Below are 20,289 nucleotides of genomic sequence, written 5' to 3'. Positions count from 1 at the left end.
GAAAAGGTGTGATCTACATCCTACCAAATGAGAATTGAGCTGAGGGCTGGAGTGGAGCTCAGCAGCAGAGCACCTTCCTCGTGTGGGTGAGGCCCCAGGATTAACCCCTAGCACAACAGAGAGAAAAAGGAAAGAGAAAGAAAGAAAGAAAGAAAGAAAGAAAGAAAGAAAGAAAGAAAGAAAGAAAGAAAGAAAGGAAGGAAGGAAGGAAGAAAGGAAGGAAAGGAAGAGAGAAAGAGAGAGAAAGGGAGAGATGGAAGGAAGAAGAAAGAACAAAGGAAGGAAGAGAGGGAAGAAAAAGGAAAGAAAGGAAGAAAGGGGGGAAGGAAGGAGGGAGGTTCAAATAGGTGAAACAGTAGTTTGAAGGCGGAGGAATGACAATGCAGAACAATGCTTTAAAAATGTACAATGTACACACTTGGGAAGCTGACACAGGAGGATCGCACAGGTTCGAAGCCAGCCTCAGCTACTTAGTGAGGCTCTCAGCAACTTAGTGAGACCCTGTTTCCAAATAAAATATAAAATAGGTCTGGGAGTATAGCCTGGAGGTAGAAAGCCCCTGGGTTCCACCCCCAGTGCCACACACAAAAAAGTACAATACAACAAATATAAAGAAGAAAATTGTTGAAACTTTTGTCTACATGTTTAATAAACCAATATTCAAATCACTCCAAATATTAGCAAAACGGATAGAAACTAATCTAACAACAAAACAGAATAAAAATTATAAGTTAATAAATGTCAGGACTCAAAAAAGAAGTTAAAATTACTATAAGTTATTTCAAAGCCAAGCATGGTAGTACATGCCTGTAATCCCAGTATTTGGGAGACAAAGACAGGGGGATTGCAGGTTTGAAGCCAGCTGCAGTAATTTATCAAGGCCCCCGAGAAAACTTATTGAGATCCGATGCCAAAATAAAAAGAGCTGGGGGTGCGGCTCAAAGATAGAATGCCCCTGGTATCAATTCAAAGTACTGAAAAGAAAATTTTAAGTTAAGAAAGGATTTCTTCCATATTTACATATAAATAGCACAAATAACTGGGTCAAACACACATATAACAAAACCTAGACTGAAAGAAACCTAGATGGGAATGAAGTAATTAAGTATGATGACTTAAAATGCTAAGACAAAAGGACACTTGTTCCTCAAGAATTAGTGGCATGTATTTTGAAGTCTTCCAATTTTCTGAACATGGACTGTATCCCAGACACTGTCACACATATCAGAGATAAAAAGTCTCACCAGCCTTGGACCCTCTCTTCAGCGGACTTGTGATTGAGTTGGATGAAAACAGGCACAGCACCCATTGCAGTGCAGTGGGCTGTGTTGATGGAGGCACACAGAGGGCTGCCCACAGGGCAAGCTTCCAGGAGAGGGGGCCGGGGGTCCTGTGCGCCACCGAGGCCCCTCCCCTCACCCAGCACCTCCCTGAACCATGACACATAGCTGCACAGGGCTATGCAGCCATTGCCTGCTGTTGTACGGATGTTGTACCATGGCTCAGAAGGAGCATCCATCTACAGAATCGGAGTGGTGACGCAGGACATAGATAGAGGAGAGCGAGGACTTTAAATGACGTCATACCCTGACTCGCCACCCAGAGTCCTTTGCATATTCTCATCAACACAGTTCCTGCAGTGTACACAGAACAAAGAACACGCAGCCATGTTACCACAGTCAGTCCTGAGGCCCCGAGAGTCCAGGCAGTTAGACAAATGCAGGATGGGGCTTCAGGCCTTACTGGGGATCACAAGTACCGGGGCAGCTGCCACACTGGGGACCAGGGATGCACAGCAGACAACACCCAGGCAGTCCTGGGGAGCGAGATGATGGTCAGCTTCCTCAAAGCAGCCAGGATCATATGGCTGGATTTAGGGCAGAGAGGAGGAAGGGAAGAAGGAGACTCTACTGAAGAAGAGTGGGGGGCTGAGGCTTGCAGAGGCTTGATTGAGGGGCCTTAGGTAGAGAAGCAAAGTTAGTGAGACCTTGCAGGGGAGACAGGACTGGAAAGAGGGAGGGAGGAGCTGGAGGCCAGAGGCTGGGGTTAGCTGGGCCCTCAGATTCTTGGCTTCACAGGTCTACTTGGTGCCCCATGTGGCCATCTTGGAAAACAAAGGTCTGCGGATGAAGCGGCTGGACTTCATGTAGGCTGAGACCTTCTTCAGACCCTGCGAGTGGAGAGAGGAGGCAGGAGCTCAGGCTGCTGTCCAGGGGGCTGGAGTGGCCCCACTCCAGGGACAGCCTTGTAGGGAGACTCCAGAGCCCAGCCCAGCACAGAGGGCTCAGGGCCCAGCTCTGGAAGGGAACGCTGTGACTTCCCGTGACTAAGGGGACACTGGGAACACGCGAGGTGCTTTATAAACACTAGAAATTACAGTATAGGTTTAGAAAACACAGTCCTGCAAGATCAGCCCTGCCCTTTATCAGGAGGGAGCCTGAGGTGCAGAGAGGGTAAGTGACTCCCCATGCTCACACCACGGGTAGGTAGTACAAGGCAGGTCACTTTCTCATTCCAAGTTCTCTCTGCAGCACTCACGCCTGCCCCCGCCCATGGGAGGCCCGCTCACCTCCTGTCTCTGCAGACATTCTCCTATAAACTGGAAATGTTTCTTGCTTGTATTTGCCCACAGGGGAGGGAACTAGAGGGCAGATGGCTGAAAACGTGACATGAAAGCTGGAAGAAAGCCCAGATCCCGCCCGGTGACTGAGCAAATCATGGATGAAAGAGACAGAGGGAGGCGGAGTGGAAAAGAATTCCAGGGCAGAGATGTAATCCATCTCCTGAGAAGAGAACATGCAAATGTCCCTACCAGGTCCCTGACTCCAATGTCAACCTACCTCAGCCTCCCTCATCCCCAGCCCTGCCACAGACCCTCAGCTGACTGTGTGCCACCTTTTTTTTTTTTTTTTTTAATCCAGAGGCTTTCTACTTTTGGGCTACACTCCCAGACCTATTTTGTATTTTATTTGGAAACAAGGTCTCACTAAGTTGCTGAGAGCCTCACTAAGTAGCAGAGGCTGGCTTCAAACCTGCGCAATCCTCCAGTCTCAGCCTCCCAAGTGCTGGGATTACAAGCGCGCGCCACCACGCCCAGCAACTGTGTGCCTTCTTACAGCCAGAGCCAAAGGGTTCCAAGAGATCGGGGCTGCCTGCACCCAGCACGCCAGCACCGCAGGCCTCGGCTGCAGCCCTAGCTCTCCCCTCCTGTGCTCCCTCCCCTATCATGGCAGCTCCTGCACAATCCCCAAGGCCAATCAGCCAGGACCTGAACCAGAACTCAGGAGAACTGGCAAGGCACTTTGTGGGCTTTGGGGAAGGAAAAAAGAGTCCAGACTGGACCAGCAATTGCACTATTACTTCCCATTCCCAAGTCTGTAATGAAGTAGGTTTTGTTAATATAAAACTCGTGGACTTAGAGTGACCCACGATGAGCTCTGGGGTGAGGACCATCCTGTGCTCCCTGCACCCAGGTGCTGCCACGGGCTCCTCAAGTAGGATACAGGGCCATTCCAGGCTGCACGCATTCCCAGGATGGGGACCCACTGGGTCTCATAGAGAGGAAAACAATAAAAACTATGAGAGAAATGATGGTATGATCCCATTTCCCCATCAAGCACTTGAGATATTGAGGGAGAGAAAATGAGGCATGAAAATATAGAAACAGGTACCCACGGCCAGATAATTCAACATACAACATACAATCCCCATCAGAGGCGTCCACATGTGCACTGAGTCCAGCACACACAGCCCCGGGCCCAGCGCCCACCCCCAGTCGGCATTTGGCTGAGCAGAGCCTGCTGCGGGTGAATGATGTCTGTCTTACAAACCCTGCCTGGCCTCACCCCTGCTCCTGCCAGCTGCATCCACGCTCCTGACACGCTCCCCTCTCTTGGCTATGTTCTGTGCTGGGAAACTTGGGCAGGACAAAAAACTGGGATTTTTCTTTTGGGCAAAATCAGAGAAACTGACTGCCATCTTGAAAAGTCAGAGGGTTGATAGGAAGGAGCCCAGCACGGCCTCTGCTGGCTCTGTCACCTTGAGCAATGACTTTCCCTTTACAGTCTCAGTTTTCTTATCTCTCTAGTGGGTCTTAAAATCTCATGCTCTTGCTACAAGGTTGTATTGATAAATTTAACCCAAGAGATATAAGGTGGTGAGGACAGGCCCTGAAACAAAGCCAGTGCTCAGTAAATGTTAGCTCTGCTTCTTTAACCTCCAGGATGATGAAAGGGTCAGGAGAGGGGCAGGGAAGAGAGGGCATCCCGAGGGCGGAGGATGGACCGTCACCTCAAAGCAGGTTTCTCCTGAGACAGAAAACAGCCATCAGACATAAGCTCCTTGGCAGAGCGGACATGTCCCTACGCTATCATGACCACTGCCAGGAGTGAGCAGCCAGCTTCCCTAGACTGCCTCTGGGGAGAGGCCAGGCATTCATTTAATGCATCCCCACTGACTTAAACCCTGCTTGGCAACAGAAGCCCCTCTTCTCACGGTGATGGGAAGTCAGAGAGGAGCACAATCTGTCCCTGAGACTGTCACCACTCTGGAGGTCACACCCACGAGGACCTGAGCACCTGGCAGTTTCTGGACTCAGATGGTGGATGGATTCCAAGAAGCAAAGTACTAAAGAAGCCGGGCATGGTGGCGCACGCTTGTAATCCCTGCGCTTGGGAGGCGGAGACAGGAGGATCGCACAGGTTCGAAGCCAGCCGTGCCGGCTTAAGAGACCCTGTTTCCAAATAAAAATTAAAAAATAGGTCTAGGAGTGTAGTCCAGAGGTAGAAGGGTTCCATCCCCAGTACCACCAAAAAAAAAAAAAAAAAAAAAAAAAAAAGTACTAAAGAATCCCAGGAGAAAAGACAGAGTTCTTACCTAGTGAGTGGTTGTGGAAGTCAATAGTATTTTTTTTTTCTGAGTTAGATAAATAAAGATAAGGAGTATTTGATGTTGAAAGAAACCGAAAAATGAGCAGAGGACCTCAGGCTGACCTGGAGCTGCTGATTTGGAAAAGGACCTGAGTCATGCTGATGTGGACAGAGCTCTGGGAAGCACATGGTGGGTGTCTGAAGACAGGGTGTGCTCCCTTCTCCCATCTTCAACTTGCTCTGGTCAGAGTCTGAGTGTAATCTGGGAGCAGCCAGAAGGTATTGAAATCTGGCAGAGAGGACCCATGACAGAGATCACAAAACAGAGATGAAGGAGACAGGAGATCATGCATTCATGTCTGGGGAATAGATGTCTACCCTGGAGAGAGAACTACGCACAAGACTGGTGAGGATGGCGTCACAGGTTGATGAGGCTTTCAGGCGTGAGGGACAATCTGGGGATAGGATAGAAAAGCTCAGAGTGCCACTAGGAGTTCAGGCACCAAAATAACCACGGCAGAAGTGAGTCCAGATGTTGACTCCTCCCATATGATTTCCTAAACATATAGATGAAAGTTTATTGAAAGTTTATTGAAACTTTCATCTATATGTTTAGGAAATCAATAATCATGTCCTACAAAACATTATATAAGCCAATAATAGAGCATTATTCCAATGACAAACACAAAACAGAAAATTACAAGTTAATAAAGTGAGGACTGAAAAAGAAGTTAAAATGATTATAAATAATTTCAAAGCTGAGGAAGCATCTCTCTCATATATGCATGAAAACAGTAAAAGCAATTGGGACAGACATAAATGTAACAAGACCTGTGCTAAGAAACTAAACTATAAATTAAGTAAAGAGCATATAATAAGAGAAAATTGTAAGACAAAAAAAAAGGACACTTGTTTTTCCAGAATTGGCAGGATAAATTTTTGAAGTCTCTCTTGCATATCAGAGAAAAAAGGTCCTGAAGCCCTGAACCTTCTTCAGTGGACTTGGGATTGAGTTGTGTGGAAACAGGCTCTGCAGCACCTGGGATGTGTTAATGGAGACCCACAGAAAGACTGTCCAAAGGTGGGCTTCCAGGGGTGGGTGGGGGGTGGCAAGGCTGTCCTCCTGTGAACTTTGGGCCACCTTCATCTCAGCCCAGCACCTCTCTGGAGCATGAGACACAGCTGTGCAGGGCTACAGAGGCATTGCACACAAATGAATGAATGAGGAACGCTGGCTAGAAAGGAGCGCCCTTCTATAGCATCCAGGATGGGGAGCATGAGACACGAACAGGGGGCAGCAAGGACCATAAATGACCTGATAGTCTGGTTCACCACCCAGAGCCCCGACACACAGCCCATCGACCCAGTTCCTTCTGCGCACACAGAACAAATAACACCCAACCATAGCAACACAGCCCGTGAAGAATCCAGAGCTCCAGGAGGTCAGACAAGATCCAGGGTGGGGGTTCAGCTTTACTGGGGATCACGAGGACTGGGGCAGCTGCCACACTGGGGACCAGGGATGCACAGCAGACAACACTGGACTCCCAGGCAGTGCTGGAAAGCAAGGTGATGGTCAGCTTTTCCAAGCAGTCAGGATCATATGGCTGGATTTAGGGCCGGGAAAAGGAAGGGACTGTACTGAAGGAAAGTGTAGGGCTGAGGCTTGCAGAGGCTTGGCTGAGGGGGCTTGGGTAGAGGAAATGGGGTCAGTGAGAACTTGCAGAAAGACAGGAGTAGAAAGAGGCCGGGGCAGTGTGCTAGCTTGGCCTGGCCCAGCAGCTGAAGCCGCAGATGCTCCCTCTGGGTCCTGACATCACAGGTCTACTTGTTGTCTATGGATGAAGTGGCTGGACTTCATGTAGGCTGAAATCTTCTTCAGGCGCTGGGTGTAGAGGAAAGAGCTCAGGCCACTGTCCAGGAGGTTGGTGCAGCCCCACTCCAGGGATGGCCTTGCCAAGAGATTCCAGAGCCCAGCACAGCACAGAAGGCTCAGGTCCCAGCTCTGGGAGGGAATGCTGTGACTTCCTGTGTCTAAGGGGACACTGGGCAATTCGCAAAGTGTTTTATGTCCACAATAAATTATAGTATAGGTTTAGAAAATCAACAGTCCTGCAAGATCAGTCCTACCTTGCCCTTTATCAGGAGGGAACTTGAGGTACAGAGAGGGTAAGTGACTTCCCCATGCTCACACGGCAGGTAGGTGGGACAGGGCTAGTCAAAGCCTGGTCTGTCTCCAATTTCATATTCTCTCTGCAGCACTCCCCTCTTTCAGGCCTCACAAGAGGCCTTTCAACTCCTGTTGAACATTCTTACATTGTAATCACGTTTTTCCTGTATTCGCACATGGAGGAGGAATCTAACTGCTCAAAGCGCTGAAACCTGAAAGTACAGTTGGAAGGAAGCCCAGACCTCGCCCAGTGACTGAGCAGATCCTGGAGGAGAGGAGAAAGGGAGGAGGGCCTGCAATAATTTCTGGGCAGGGACACATCATTCCCTGAGAGTAGAAAGTTCAATTCACCCACCTGCCATCTGAGTTTAGTCTCACTGCGCCCCAACCTTCTGAATCTGCAGCCCTGCCACAGACTCAGATGACTGTGTGCCTTCTTACAGCCAGAGCCAAAGGGTTCCAAGAGATCGGGGCTGCCTGCACCTACCACGCCAGGCACCACAGGCCTCAGGCTGCAGCCCTAGCTCTCCCCTCCCACGCTCCCTCCCCTATCATGGCAGCTCCTGCACATTCCCCAAGGCCACTCAGCCAGGACCTGAACCAGAGCTCAGGAGAACTAGCACAGCTCTTAATGGGCTTCAAGGAAGGGAAAGAGAGTCCAGACTGGACCAACAATTGCACTGATACTTCCCATTCCCAAGTCTGTAATGAAGTAGGTTTTGTTAATATAAAACTCGTGGACTTGGAGTGCCCGTGATGAGCTCTGGGGCGAGGACCATCCTGTGCTCCCAGCACCCAGGTGCTGCCACGGGCTCCTCAAGTAGGATACAGGGCCATTCCAGGCTGCACGCATTCCCAGGATGGGGCCTCTTGGCGTGACCCACTGGGTCTCATAGAGAGAAAAACAGAAGTGTGAGTGAAAATGACGGTATTATCTCATTTCACCATCAAGCACTTGAGTTTATTGGTTTGGTTTGTTGTTGTTGTTGTTGTTGTTGTTGGTGGTGGTGGTGGTGGTGGTGGTGGTGGTTTTTGTTTTTTTGTTTTTTTATTGTTTTGTTTTGTCTTGCAGTACTGGAGGTGGAACCCAGAGGCATTCTACCTCTGAGCTGTACCCCTATTCCTATTTTTTTATTTTTGAAACAGGGTCTCATTTAGTGCAGAAAGCCTCACTAAGTTGCTGAGGCTGTCCGTAAACCTGTTATCCTCCTGTCTCAGCCTCCCAAGTACCGGAATTACAAGTGTGCACCACCACACCCGACGTAAGCACTTGAGATATTGAGAGAGAAAAAGTGAAGCATGAACATCTGGAAACAGATACCCATGGTCAAACGATTCAAGATACAATCCCCAACAGGGTTGTGCACGTGTGCGCTGAGTCCAGCACACACTGCCCCGGGCCCAGTGCTCCCCACTCAGGCATCTGGTGGAGCAAAGCCTGCTGCGGATCAGGCAGGAATGTCGTCTGTCTTCACATCAATGTATCCTGCATCAGCCAGCCGCATCCTGACACTCACCTCCTCCTCTACTGGGTCCTGGCCTGGGAAACAAAGCCTGAAGTTTTCCTTTGTGTAAAATCAGAGAGACTGATGCTACCCTGAAAACCAGGAGCCCAGCTCCACTACCTTGGCACCTTGAGCAAACGACTTTTCCTTTACAGCCTCAGTTATCTTCTCTGTCCAGTGGGACTAATAATCTCTCGGGTGTCAGAATGTTGCAATGATAAATTTGACCAACAGGTATAAGATGATGGGGACAGGCCATGCAAAGTTCAGTTCTCAGTAAATGGCAGTTCTTCTTCTTGAACCTCCAGGTGAAGAGAGGGCATCGAGAGGGAGGGGCATAGGGCATCACCCCAACAGGAGTAAGAATTCCTTCAGGTTCGGGAAGGCGCCCAGGCACTGGGGGCTGAGACATGTTCTGCTGGTCAAGGACACCATAAGCCAGGGAAGCCACACAGCTGAGCTCAGGAGGCCCAGGCTGAGGGGGAGGGAACCCTGCTCCCTGCAACACGGACATCCCCATTCCTTCCTGTCATCGTGTCACCAACAAACCATGGCCGCTTCCCAGGAACTGTGAGGACAGTGTCAACTTCTCAGGCAGGCCCTCCATGCACTGAGGTTCAGTTTCTCCTGAGACAGAACCCAGCTGTGAATACCATCAGGCCTGAGCTCCCTGGCACAGCAGCCACATCCCATGCTGTCATGGCCACTGCCAGGGGTGAGCGGTCATGCAGCAACACGGACTTAAACCCAGCAACTGAAGCCCCTCTTCTCACATGAGGGAAGTCAGAGAGGAGCACAATCTGTCCCTGAGACTGTCACCACCCTGGAGGTCACGCCCATGAGGACCTGAGCACCTGGCAGTTTCTGGACTCAGATGGTGGATGGATTCCAAGAAGCAAAGTACTAACGGATCCCAGGGGAAAGACAGAGTTCTACCTAGAGCGTGATTGTGGAAGCCAATAGATATTTGAGTTGTGTACATAAAGATAAGGAGTATTTGATGTTGAAAGGAAGAAGAAAATGAGCAGAGGAATTCAGGCTGACCTGAAGCTACCAATTTAGAAAAGGTTCTGAGTCATGCTGATGTGCACAGATCTCTGGGAAAGCACATGGGTCGGTGTCTGAAGACAGGGTGCCTTCCAACAGGGTGCCTTCCCTTTTCCCATCTTCTTCGTGCTTTCAGAGTTCGATCTCTGTATTCAGGGAGCAGCCAGAAGGTATTCATGACAGAGATCACAAAACAGAGATGAAGGAGAAAGAAGAGCATGCATTCATGTCTGGAGAATGGATGTCTGCCTACCCTGGAGAGAGTGAACCAGTGCAGAAGACTGGTGAGGACAGCTTCACAGGGTGATGAGGTTTTCAAACATGAGGGATTATATGGGGATAGGATAGGAAAGCTGGGAGGACCAGTAACACCAGGAATTCAAACATCAAACAGGACCACGGCAGAGGTGATGACTCCTCCCCTATCTGGTCCTCACAGTGAGACTTACAATGTCAGGGGCAAAGCAGAGCATGACAAAATAAGCTGATTCTCCAAATCTTCTCTTCTGTCTCTCCACCTGCAGCTCACACAACACACATCTGTGTTGTGTCTGTGCCAAGCCCAGGGGGTATCACTGCCCCCCACACCCTACAGCCAGCCCCTCTCACACAGGTTGTGCTTTGGGGAGATGTAGCACAGGATGGCATTGCTCTGGGAGATCCTGTGAGCCCCATCAATCAAGTAGGGCAGCTGCGTGGACAGCCAGGGAAGGTCAGGTGGGAATCCAGGTGCTAGCGGCCTCTTTCCTGAATCAGAGCACATGTGAGAACTGGCCCTTAGTTCTACATAAATATTCTGTAGAATGTTTGAGTGAGCAGGCACATAGAACATCACTGAAAGACAGTGTAGACAGCTGGGAATGAGAGTAGTTGAGCAGAAACACTGATCCCAGAAAGTCTAATCTGGATAAGGAGATGAGGTAGGGATCCTTCATTTCCCCCAATCCTGCACCGACATTGGGAAAGTCCAGGCCCAGCTTGAATTTCTCATCCAGCCACTGGCTTCTGTCATAGTTGGGAGCTGTGGTGGAGAAGAGGAAGTAAAAACAAACTCCACTGAGTCCCACCCTCCTTCCCCCGGGACCCTCCCAAGGATGGGACGAGACCCTGAGACAGTGCACCTAGGATCTGACCACCCAATCCCACGTTCCAAATTATGGGAGATGGCAGTTCAGCAGAAATTTGTACTCTTGCTCTATACTAGGACTTACATGACTAAATAAATTTGTTTTGCCAAGCCCTAATGGGGAACTAGATCCAATTATAAATATAGAATGACCAGGATATGAGCTTCCAACCACCTGTGTTGGAGGCTCCAACTGCGCCCTCAAAGGAGATTTGGGGAAAGGGTAGGTTACTGGTCCAACTGCAGGAGGCCTGCAGGCTGAGCAACAGGGCAACACCCTGGCAGGGGTTGCTGGCTCTAATCAGCAGGAGCAGGGCAGATAAGCACTCCACCCCAAAGCTAATGGTTCTACCTCCAAGCACACATATGCAGAAATTAACACACAGGCTCACTGGCTTTCACTTGTGTGAGCTCCACCATGCTAACAGAGACAGGCAGGACACCCCGACAAGTTCTGAAAGGATCCATCTCTTGGAACTGGTGCTAGCAGCCCACAGGTCCCTGCCCTGCACACCCGCCTCAGTCACCAGTGAGATCCATCACCCCCATCCATGATGTTCCAGTAACCCAATGCCATGGGCATGGAGATAATGCTATGGAATAAGCGACTGGCCTCTAGGCAGAGCTGGGCTGTGACTTCATCCTGGTGCCCAGGGAGGGTGAGGTGGAACCTGGTGATAGGCCTGAACTTACTGCTCTTAGCCACAGTCTCTCCTCCCCTCAACCCTTTGTTTTCTGAGAGATTTTGCCCTGAAATCAGGAGTCTGGAGTCAGATGCCCAGAGAGGGAGTGTTGCTAAATCCCCATACCTGCCCCAGCTTGCCAAATCAAATAGTTGGGACAAGCCTTTGAAGAGAAGGAAAAAGTAATCTATTGATTTGCTATCAAATTGAAGAAACCAGTAAACTTAAGCATTCAAGAACAAGCCCTGGATTCTTCCCAAACAAAGGAATCAAGTCCCTTTTTAAGAGTTCACTCCTCAGGATCATTTTGATGGGTTTGTCAAAAGAGACACAATTCATGTCTAAGTTCTCTTTGAGTTGGTTCTTTCTCAGATTCACAGGCACCAGGTACCAGGTCTTCACCCTTTGATCAGCAAACTGGTAAGAGCATGTTATTTATTAACGAGGAGAGAAGTAGAGGAGGAAGGAAAGATGTCAGCTTAGGGACGGGCCATCTGTCGACCACCAGGGTCAGAAGCAGGCCCCTGTTACAGGAGGAGTAAGACCCAATCTAACCTCAGCCCCTTAGGGCCCAGGAGAAACTTCTGGCTACTCAGAAGCCAAGAATGGAGCTGGCTAGGCTACTCCCCAGTCCAGCCATCAGGAGATGGGTCAGATGGTGACAGAGCCAGGTTCTTTTCCCTTCCCTCCACCCTGGCTTAACCCCACTCAGTTCCCACAGGCTCCGGCTTCCAGGATCAGGCCAGGAAATGGGCACCCACAACAGAAAATTTAATTCACCATCCATCACTGGAAGAAGAGGAATCTGAGCAATCTAAAAGTTCTTCAATGCCAGGCAAGCAATGACCACATACTCTTTGCAAGAACAGTATCAGCACAATGGGAAGGACTCCCATAGAAGGGGCAAAGACGGGAATATGTGGTTTCCATTTTCCTACCAGAAATTTGGGAGACCCAACTCATCTGGCTAAGGATTATTCAAATTAGCCAATGACCATTTTAGGCCTGTTCATTAATCTAAACCCAAGACCAGACACAGAGGGGTAGAATGCCCAAGCTGCCCAGTGGCCCAGAGCAATGGTGGTCACAGCTACAATGTGAGTTTGGCTAGAAAATCCTGACGTCCCCTGCTTCCAAGAGGAGACAGGAGGGTGTCCAGAGGAGGCCCTGCAGGACTCTACCCGAGCCCACAGGTGTCCAGGCCCGTGCCTGCTATCCCTGGCCCGCCCTGGTTCCTGCCCCTGTGTGGTCTGGATATGAGAGGGTGGCTCCAATGGCCACCCTGAGTCACTCTGAGATCTGGGACCTGTAATACAATATCCATAGGCAATAAAGCATAATAAAGAAAAGCAATAAGACAAAAGGACACTTGTTCCTCAGGAATTGAGGTAGAATGATTTTTTTTTTTTGGGGGGGCACTGGGACTGGAACCCAGAGGCATTCTACCTCTAAGCTACACCTCCAGTCCTAATTTTCAGTCTCCTTATTTTTGAAACAGGGTTTCACTGAGTTCTCAAGGGCCTTGCTAAGTAGCTGAGGCTGTGCACAAACGGCGATCATCCGGTCTCAGACTCCCAAATACTGGGTTCCAAGCATGCGTCACCACGCCCAGCTAGAGGTGGAATGGATTTTGAAGTCTACCAACTTCCTGAACATTGACTATATGCCAGTCACTCTCAAACATATCAGAGATAAAGCGTCCCACTAGCCCTGGACCTTCTTCAATGGACTTGTGATTAAGTTGATTAAGTTGGGTGGAAATAGGCACAGTATCAACTACAACACAGGGGAGGTGTTGATGGAGACACACAGAGGACTGTCCACAGGGCAAGCTTCCAGGAGAGGGGCCCGAGGGGGTCCTCCTGTACATTGCTGAGGCCCCTCCCTTCACCGGGCACCTCTCTGGACCTTGACACACAGTTGCACAGGGCTGTGGAGGAACCGCATGATGCCTAATGAATGAGGAGCTCTGACTCAGGAGTGCTCTTCTGCAGAATCCAGGGTAGGGAATGCAGGACATGGATAAGGGAGCTGATGTCCTGCCTGACTGCCCAAGCCCCACTCCATCCCCATCCACCATTTCCTGCAGTGAACACAGAACAAAGAACACCCAACCACATCACCACCATCAGTCCTGAGTCCAGAGAGCCCAGGCAGTAAGACAAAGAGTAAGGTGAGAGCTAAAGGCTTTATTGGGATCTTAAGGGTGGGGGCAGCTTCCACACTGTGGACCAGGGCTGCACACCAGGCAACACGCGACTTCCAGGCAGTACCAAGAGTAAGGGGACAGAGGGCCCTTTAAGCAGAGCGAGGAGAGTCCCGTTGGATTCAGGGCAGGGGCCAGATAGGGGAGGAGGAAACTTTGTTCAAGAAAAGTGGGAGCTGAGGCTTGCAGAGCTTGAGGGGAGAGCTGGAGTAGCAAAAAAGGAGCCAGTGAGGTGTTGCAGCGAAGGGAGTGGAAAGACAGAGGAAGCAATAGGAAGAGTGATGCTGGGGTGCGGGGAGCCATCTGGGGCCGGGAGCCAGAGGGGCAGCCATAGATTCCCATTCATGTCTTAGCAACAGGGCCCTATTTTTTGTTCCAATAGGCCATCTTTGCAAATAGAGGTCTGGGGCTGAAGCGACTGGACTTCATGTAGGCTGAGATCTTCTTCAGGCCCTGCAGGTGGAGAGAGGAAGCAGGAGCGTGAGCTGTAGCCCACGGGGCTGACTCCAGGGGCAGCCTCGCCACAAGGGCCTCCGAGCCAGGCAGCACAGCGGCCTCAGGTCCCAGCTCTGGGAGGGAACGCTGCGATTTCCTGTGACTGAGTGGAGACTGGACACGGTGCTGGAAGTTTTATTTCCATTAGAGATATCGGGATAGAAAGTGCCCTCGACAATCCGCAAAATGAGTTCCGTGTCCAGAATTTATCAGGAGGGAACCTAAGAGATACAGAGAGGTCAAGCTCACACAGCCGGTAAATGGGATAGGGCTGGATTAGAGACAAAGCAGCCTGGCTTTGTCTCTAATTCTGTGCTCTCTTTGGCGGTCCCTTTGACCACTTCTCACAGGAGGCTCTGCCACTCTCTAGCTACACAAATCTTATTTTTCACAGGCCAGTTCCTTCTTGCCTTTGTTTGCATATGGAGGAGGGATCTAGAAGGACAAAGGGACTGAGAACCTGCCAGTGCTGTAAGCAAAGTAAAAAGCTCACCCGGTGACTCAGCAGATCAAGTAATAGGATAGGTGAACTGTCAAGGAAAGGCCGGGTTAGCCTTATCATTCTACTAAACAGAAACCCTGAACCATGAAGTCTGGCACCTGAGCCTGGCTGTGCCCTGACCGCCCACCTCTCCTGTCCCACTAACAAAGACCAGCTGAGTGACGCTTAGGTGTGCCATCTTTCCAGGATAGAATGCCCAGGATTGTGTGTTTATGCGGGTGCATGCACATGTGTGGGCGTGTGTGTGTGTGTGTGTGTGTGTGTGTGTGTGTGTTATCCAGGATTGAGTTCAGAGGCATTCTACCTCTGAGCTATACCCAGCCCTATTTTTTAGTTTGAAACAGGATGTCACTAATTTTCTTATGGCCTTGCTAGGTTGCTGAGGTTGGCTTCAAACCTATGATCCTCTTACTGATATTACAGGCATGTGCCATCATGCCCAGCAGCAGATCATTTCTGAAGAATTCAAACATACTGGGATTGAACACCATACCCAGCAGGACAGGCCAGAAGGATGCAACTCTCCTCTCCTCCTCTCCACCCCATTCCCCACCCCCGCAGTCATGCCAGCTTTGGCATGCGTCCTAAGGTCACTCAGCCTGGCCCAGATCCAGAGCTAATGAGAACTAGCTGAAAAAGTACATTGCATGAGATTCCAGGCTGAAATAACAATTATGTGAATATCTCAAACCCCCAAGTCTGCAATAAAATAAGCTTTGTGGGTGTCAAACAAGTGGACACGGGGTGACCCATGATAAGTAATGAGGTGTGGTGCAGCCTGTGCTCCCCGGCACCCAGTTGTACCACAGGCACCTCACAGTGTTGTATGTCTGCCATTCTCTGCTACAACTCCCAGGATAAAGGGCGCAGCACTGCCCATCCTACTGGCCACAGCGAGCCCCGTATAAAAGAAAATGGCAAAAAAATAAGTGTCAATGAGGTATAAGTCCATTCCTGCATGGAATGCCTGACCTACAGAAGGAGGAGGAAGAGGAGGAGGAGGAGGAGGAGGAGGAAGAGGAGGAGGAGGAGGAAGAGGAGGAAGAGGAGGAAGAGGAAGAGGAAGGGAGGGAGGAAGGAAGGGAGGGAGGGAGGAAATAGAACTTCCATCATCAAAACATGGAGGAAAAAAATCTTCCAACAGGGTTATGCACATGTGTGCTCAGCTACCCCACTGAGGTCTCAGCGCTTGCCCAGTCCTGAAGGAAGCAAAGCAAGCCAGAGATGCATCAAAGCCTGCCGGGATGAGAACTATCTGCATCCTGAACTTAACATCCTACCCGGCCTCAGCCCTCCTGCTGCCAGTGGCGCCCACAACTGATGACACGCTCCACCTCCTTCCCTGGGTCCTGGGCTGGGAAAAACCAGGCTGCACCAGGGCCTGATGCTTTTCCTTTGACACAAAACCAGGAGAGCTGCTGGTGGCTGCCCTAAGAAGCCAGAGTCTGACAGCACAGCGTCCTCTGGCGCCAGGGCCTTGAGCAAATGGCTTGCCCTCTACAGCCTCAGCTCCCTTGTCTGTCCAATGGGACTGGTAACTCCATGAGCCTCATAGGGAAGTTGTGCTGAGAATGTGACACAATAGAAGATGTGGTGCCGTCGTGACCCCTAACGGTGCTGCTCAATGATGCTGGTTATTCTTCACTCCAACCCCAGGACCAGGAAAGCATCTATAGAGGTAGAAAGGGCTCAAGAGGCGGGAGGGCGCGGGGCATCACCTCGAAGCGGGACAGGAAGTCCTTCAGGTTTGGGAAGGCGTCCAGGCACTTGGGCTCGAACTTGCGCTGCAGGTCAAGAATGTCATAAGCCAGGAAATCCACAAAGGTGATCTGCAGAGAGCCGAGGACCAGTGGGCTGCATGCGCCATTACCTGGGGAGAAGGTCACACACCGTCCCCAGCTCCATCCCCCTTTACCTTCTCCCCTGCAAACCAGGGCCGCTTCCCCAGGAACTCTGAGTAGAGTTTCATCTTCTCAGGGAGGCCCTCCAGGTACCCTGGCTTCAGTTTCTCCTGAGGCAGAAAAGAGCTGTCACCATCCTCAGACCCAAGCTCCAGCAGAGGGGGAGCTCCCTGAGTTGTCATGGTCCAGGTGCCAGGGTGAGCAGCCAGCTTCCCTACACGGGGCCTGGCCAGGGTACAGGCTTCAAGTTAATACAACAGCATTTCTTAAACTACTATTGGGTACCAGACCCCATCTGTTAGGATGAGAAGTCAAGAGGTACACACACTGCCCCTAAGACTGTCACCTCCAAAATCCAACCACCTCCTGTGGGTCAGACCCAGGAGTGGCTGAGCACTAGCAGGCTCTGGACTCACTTGTTATGCAGATTAAAGAAGCAAGAAGTGAAAAAAACCAGAAAAGGTTTAATAGCCAGATTTTGGAGGTAGAGACAGCAGGATCCCAAGTTCCAGACCAGCCTCAGCAACTTAATGAGACTCTCAGCAACCTAATCAGTCCTTGTTTCAAAACAAAAGAGCTGGGGGGTGTAGCTCAGAGGTCAAAAGTCCCTGGATTCCATTCACTACAAATAAATAAATAAATAAATAAATAAATAAATAAATAAATAACTTTAAAAGGCTTAATGATGTACCTAGTAGGGCAGTAGAGGAACAGCATAGCATAGACTTTTATGCAGTTTCCAAAGAGATGAAGGCAATTTAAGAGAGGAAAAAGGAGAGAGAGAGAGATGAACAAAAGCCTGTTGGCCACTGTGAGCTGCCTGTTGGGGAAATCTGCCTATCCCTATGAGTGTCAAGGAAGCTCCGCAGACAAATCAGATGGGATGAAGTCCCAGGGCAAGGGCGCCCTCCCAGCCCAGCTTGTACTTCTCTTTCTGGTACTACGAAACCAGTCGAAAGAAGGACAGAAAAAGCCAGAGCTGAGGGATTCAGAATGCAAGATCTCCTGTCAGGGTGCTAAAATTTCATCCACTGGCATCTGGCCTGTACCCTCAGGTCAGTGGGAGGCAACTCAGTCTTCACTTGACATGACTTTGGGGTTGGAGGCTCACTATTGGCAGTTTAGAGCACCATTTGCAGGATAAGGGATGCAGATGGAAAACTGAACGAGAGTAGATGGGAATGCAAGGGTTCAGACCCTGATCCAACCCTGCCACACCCAGCCCGGGGGATGAAGGGGCTCACAAAGTCAGGGTTGTAGCAAATCAAGGCCAGCTGCATCCGAGTGTCCATAACCTGGTTCTCCACAATGTCCACACGAATCTTCTCCTCTTCTGTCTCCCCACCTGCGGCCCACACAACACAAAAGCAGCTTCAGCATCCCACCCCAGCCAAGCCCAGGGGGCGCCACTGTCCCCCGCGCCCTGCAGCCAGCCCCACTCACACAGGTTGTGCTTGCGGGCGATGTAGCGTAGGATGGTGTTGCTCTGGGTGATCCTGTGAGCCCCGTCAATCAAGTAGGGCAGCTGCATGGACAGCCAGGGAAGGTCAGGTGGGAATCCAGGTGCTAACAGCCCCTTACTACCAGGTGCTAGTAAGCCCTGGCCTGTGGTAAGCCCTACATAAATATTCTATAGAATGTATGAATGAGCTGGCACAGAAATCATCACAGAAGTTATAAACAACCAGGAAGGAAAATAGTGGAGCAGAAGCACGGACCCCAGAAACTCTAATATAGATAAGGAGATGAGACAGGGATCCTTCACTTTCCCCAAACCACCCCAAACCTGCACCTACATTGGGAAAGTCCAGGCCCAGCTTGAATTTCTCATCCAGCCACTGGCTTCTGTCATAGTCGGGAGCTGCGGTGGAGAAGCGGGAGTGAAAGCAAACCTCCCCTGATTCCACCCTCCTTCCCTAGGAACCTCCAAGAGGGACAAGACCCCAGACAGTGGACCTGGGATCTGAGCCACCCAGTTTCATTGTCCATGGCTGGCTGCAGGGGTAAAGAATGCCTATAAGGATTGTGGGAACCCCTTAGGCAAGCGCTGAAGGGACCCGACCCCATGACAGGCAGAGGAGGCTTCAGCGCTGCACTCCAGCAACCTGCTGCACCTTGGAGGAGGTTTGGGAAGGAGCAGGTCCAGCTGCAGGAGGCCTGCAGGCTGGGCAACAGGTGGCCAGGCAGACAATGTTGGCAACCAACCAGCAGGAGCCAGGCAGGGACTGACCAGGACGGTGCCCTTACCATCCCCCATGGTGTACTTACCATCCCCCATGGTGTACTTACCATCCCCCATGGAATAGCTCTTCTCCTCATAGCTGGAGTCTGTGTACTCCAGGAGCAGGCGGATGGCATGAGCCAGCTGGAAAAGAGGGTGGTGGGAGAGATCAGGGATGGCAGTCCTGAGGAGGATCCATTTTTTTTTTTTTAATTGAACTCCCGGGAGCATTCTACCCCTGAGCTATATTCCCAGCCCTGTTTTATTTTCTATTTTGAAACAAGGTCTTCATAAGTTGCTGAAAGTCTCAATAAACTGAGGCTACCTGGAACCTGTGGTCCTCCTTTCTCAGCCTCCCAAGTACCAGAATTACAAGTGTGCACCACCATGCCCATGCTGAAGATCCTTATCTTGCAACACCCACCACCCCCAGTACTCTGCACTGCCCGGACGCCCGTGCCCCTCCCAGCTGGCAGGCAGACCCCTTGCTCACCCCCCGGAGGTCCCAGTAACCCAGGATCATGGGCATGGTACTGTGAATTAGGTGCCGCTTCTCCTAGGCTGGCCTGCGCGTCCAGAAGCACAGAGGGTGCACCGAGGGGCAAAGCCCGATTTTCCTGTTTTTGCCCTGCTTGGTTCCGCCCCGCCCCGGATTCCCGCCAACCCAGGAGCCTCCTGCTCCGCCTTGCCCCACCCCCGATTCCCGCCAACCCGCAAGCCCGACGAAGAACCCGGCCCCCAGGGGAAGGGAGGAGTAAGATCCCGCTGGGGCTTCAGCCCCTCGGGTCCCGGAGCTAGGTCTGGGAGCGCGGGCGCAAAATTCAGGGCTGGGCTCACAGGTCCCTTGGCTTCTCCCGCAGCTCCCTTTTACGCTCCTCCTCTGGCGCTGGGTCCCCGAGAGATGTCAGTGACCCTTGGAGCAAGCCAAGTGACAGAAGCAATCCTGTTCTTCCTCCTTCCCCTCCTCTCATCACCCAGACAACGCCCCTGGGCCTGGAGTTCCCAGGGAGAGTGGGGCCTAAAGGTACCTGAAAACTAGGGACTGATGCGCCACTTCTTCTTGGTAAGAAGAGCATCTTCTAGCCCATAGAAATCAGATGGTCTGCACGACTCTGCTAAAATGGGGACACCTGCCACATGTTTCGGGGGCTGGCAGAGTGTATTCCCTGCTGAGAACGCTGCCCACCCATTCAGACAGGACCGTCCTCCCAGCTCAGGCCCAAAACTGAAACCAGCTCAGGAAGCAGGCTGCTTACGTGTGTCACAGAAAAGCCACAGTGCCATGCATGTGTGCCCCGCTGGCCTCTGAACTGGTGTGCTTCTTGTCATTCTGAGTTTTATACCTCTTATTTTGGAAAAGTAAACTATCTAGATCCACTTGAGAAAGTTATTTTCTAAAGCTACCATTAATTAGAATAATGATTTTTGAAAACCACAGAACAGGTAGTGTACACTTGTGTTCATTCATCTCTACACACACACACACACACGCACGCACGCACACACGCACACACACACACATCTTATTGAAAATGTGCATGTGGGGATCCTACTGCCAAAGAGGC

At 50.8% G+C, this 20,289-nt stretch overlaps 1 protein-coding gene across 3 annotated transcripts; it reads right to left on the bottom strand.

Moving 5' to 3' along the window:
• Positions 1-2,080: 2,080 nt before the first annotated feature.
• Positions 2,081-19,253, bottom strand: LOC308259897 (glutathione S-transferase Mu 1; the record flags this gene model as incomplete). 3 transcript variants are annotated; one of them, XM_080691220.1, is made up of 9 exons in its annotated part: positions 2,081-2,170; positions 13,993-14,058; positions 16,321-16,431; positions 16,518-16,613; positions 17,748-17,848; positions 17,947-18,028; positions 18,300-18,364; positions 18,793-18,868; positions 19,218-19,253. In XM_080691220.1, the coding sequence occupies 9 exons, from the start codon at positions 19,251-19,253 to the stop codon at positions 2,081-2,083; spliced, it is 723 nt and encodes a 240-aa protein (XP_080547346.1). The 3 variants fall into 3 exon arrangements, with proteins under 3 accessions (XP_080547346.1, XP_080547347.1, XP_080547348.1); XM_080691221.1 differs by lacking the exon at positions 13,993-14,058; XM_080691222.1 differs by lacking the exons at positions 2,081-2,170; positions 16,321-16,431 and having other exon boundaries at positions 13,969-14,058.
• Positions 19,254-20,289: the final 1,036 nt, after the last annotated feature.

This window comes from Muscardinus avellanarius, assembly GCF_963383645.1.
Source record: "Muscardinus avellanarius genome assembly, chromosome: 3".
NCBI classification, from domain to species: Eukaryota; Metazoa; Chordata; class Mammalia; order Rodentia; family Gliridae; genus Muscardinus; species Muscardinus avellanarius.
This window is presented reverse-complemented; position numbering and strand designations above follow the sequence as displayed.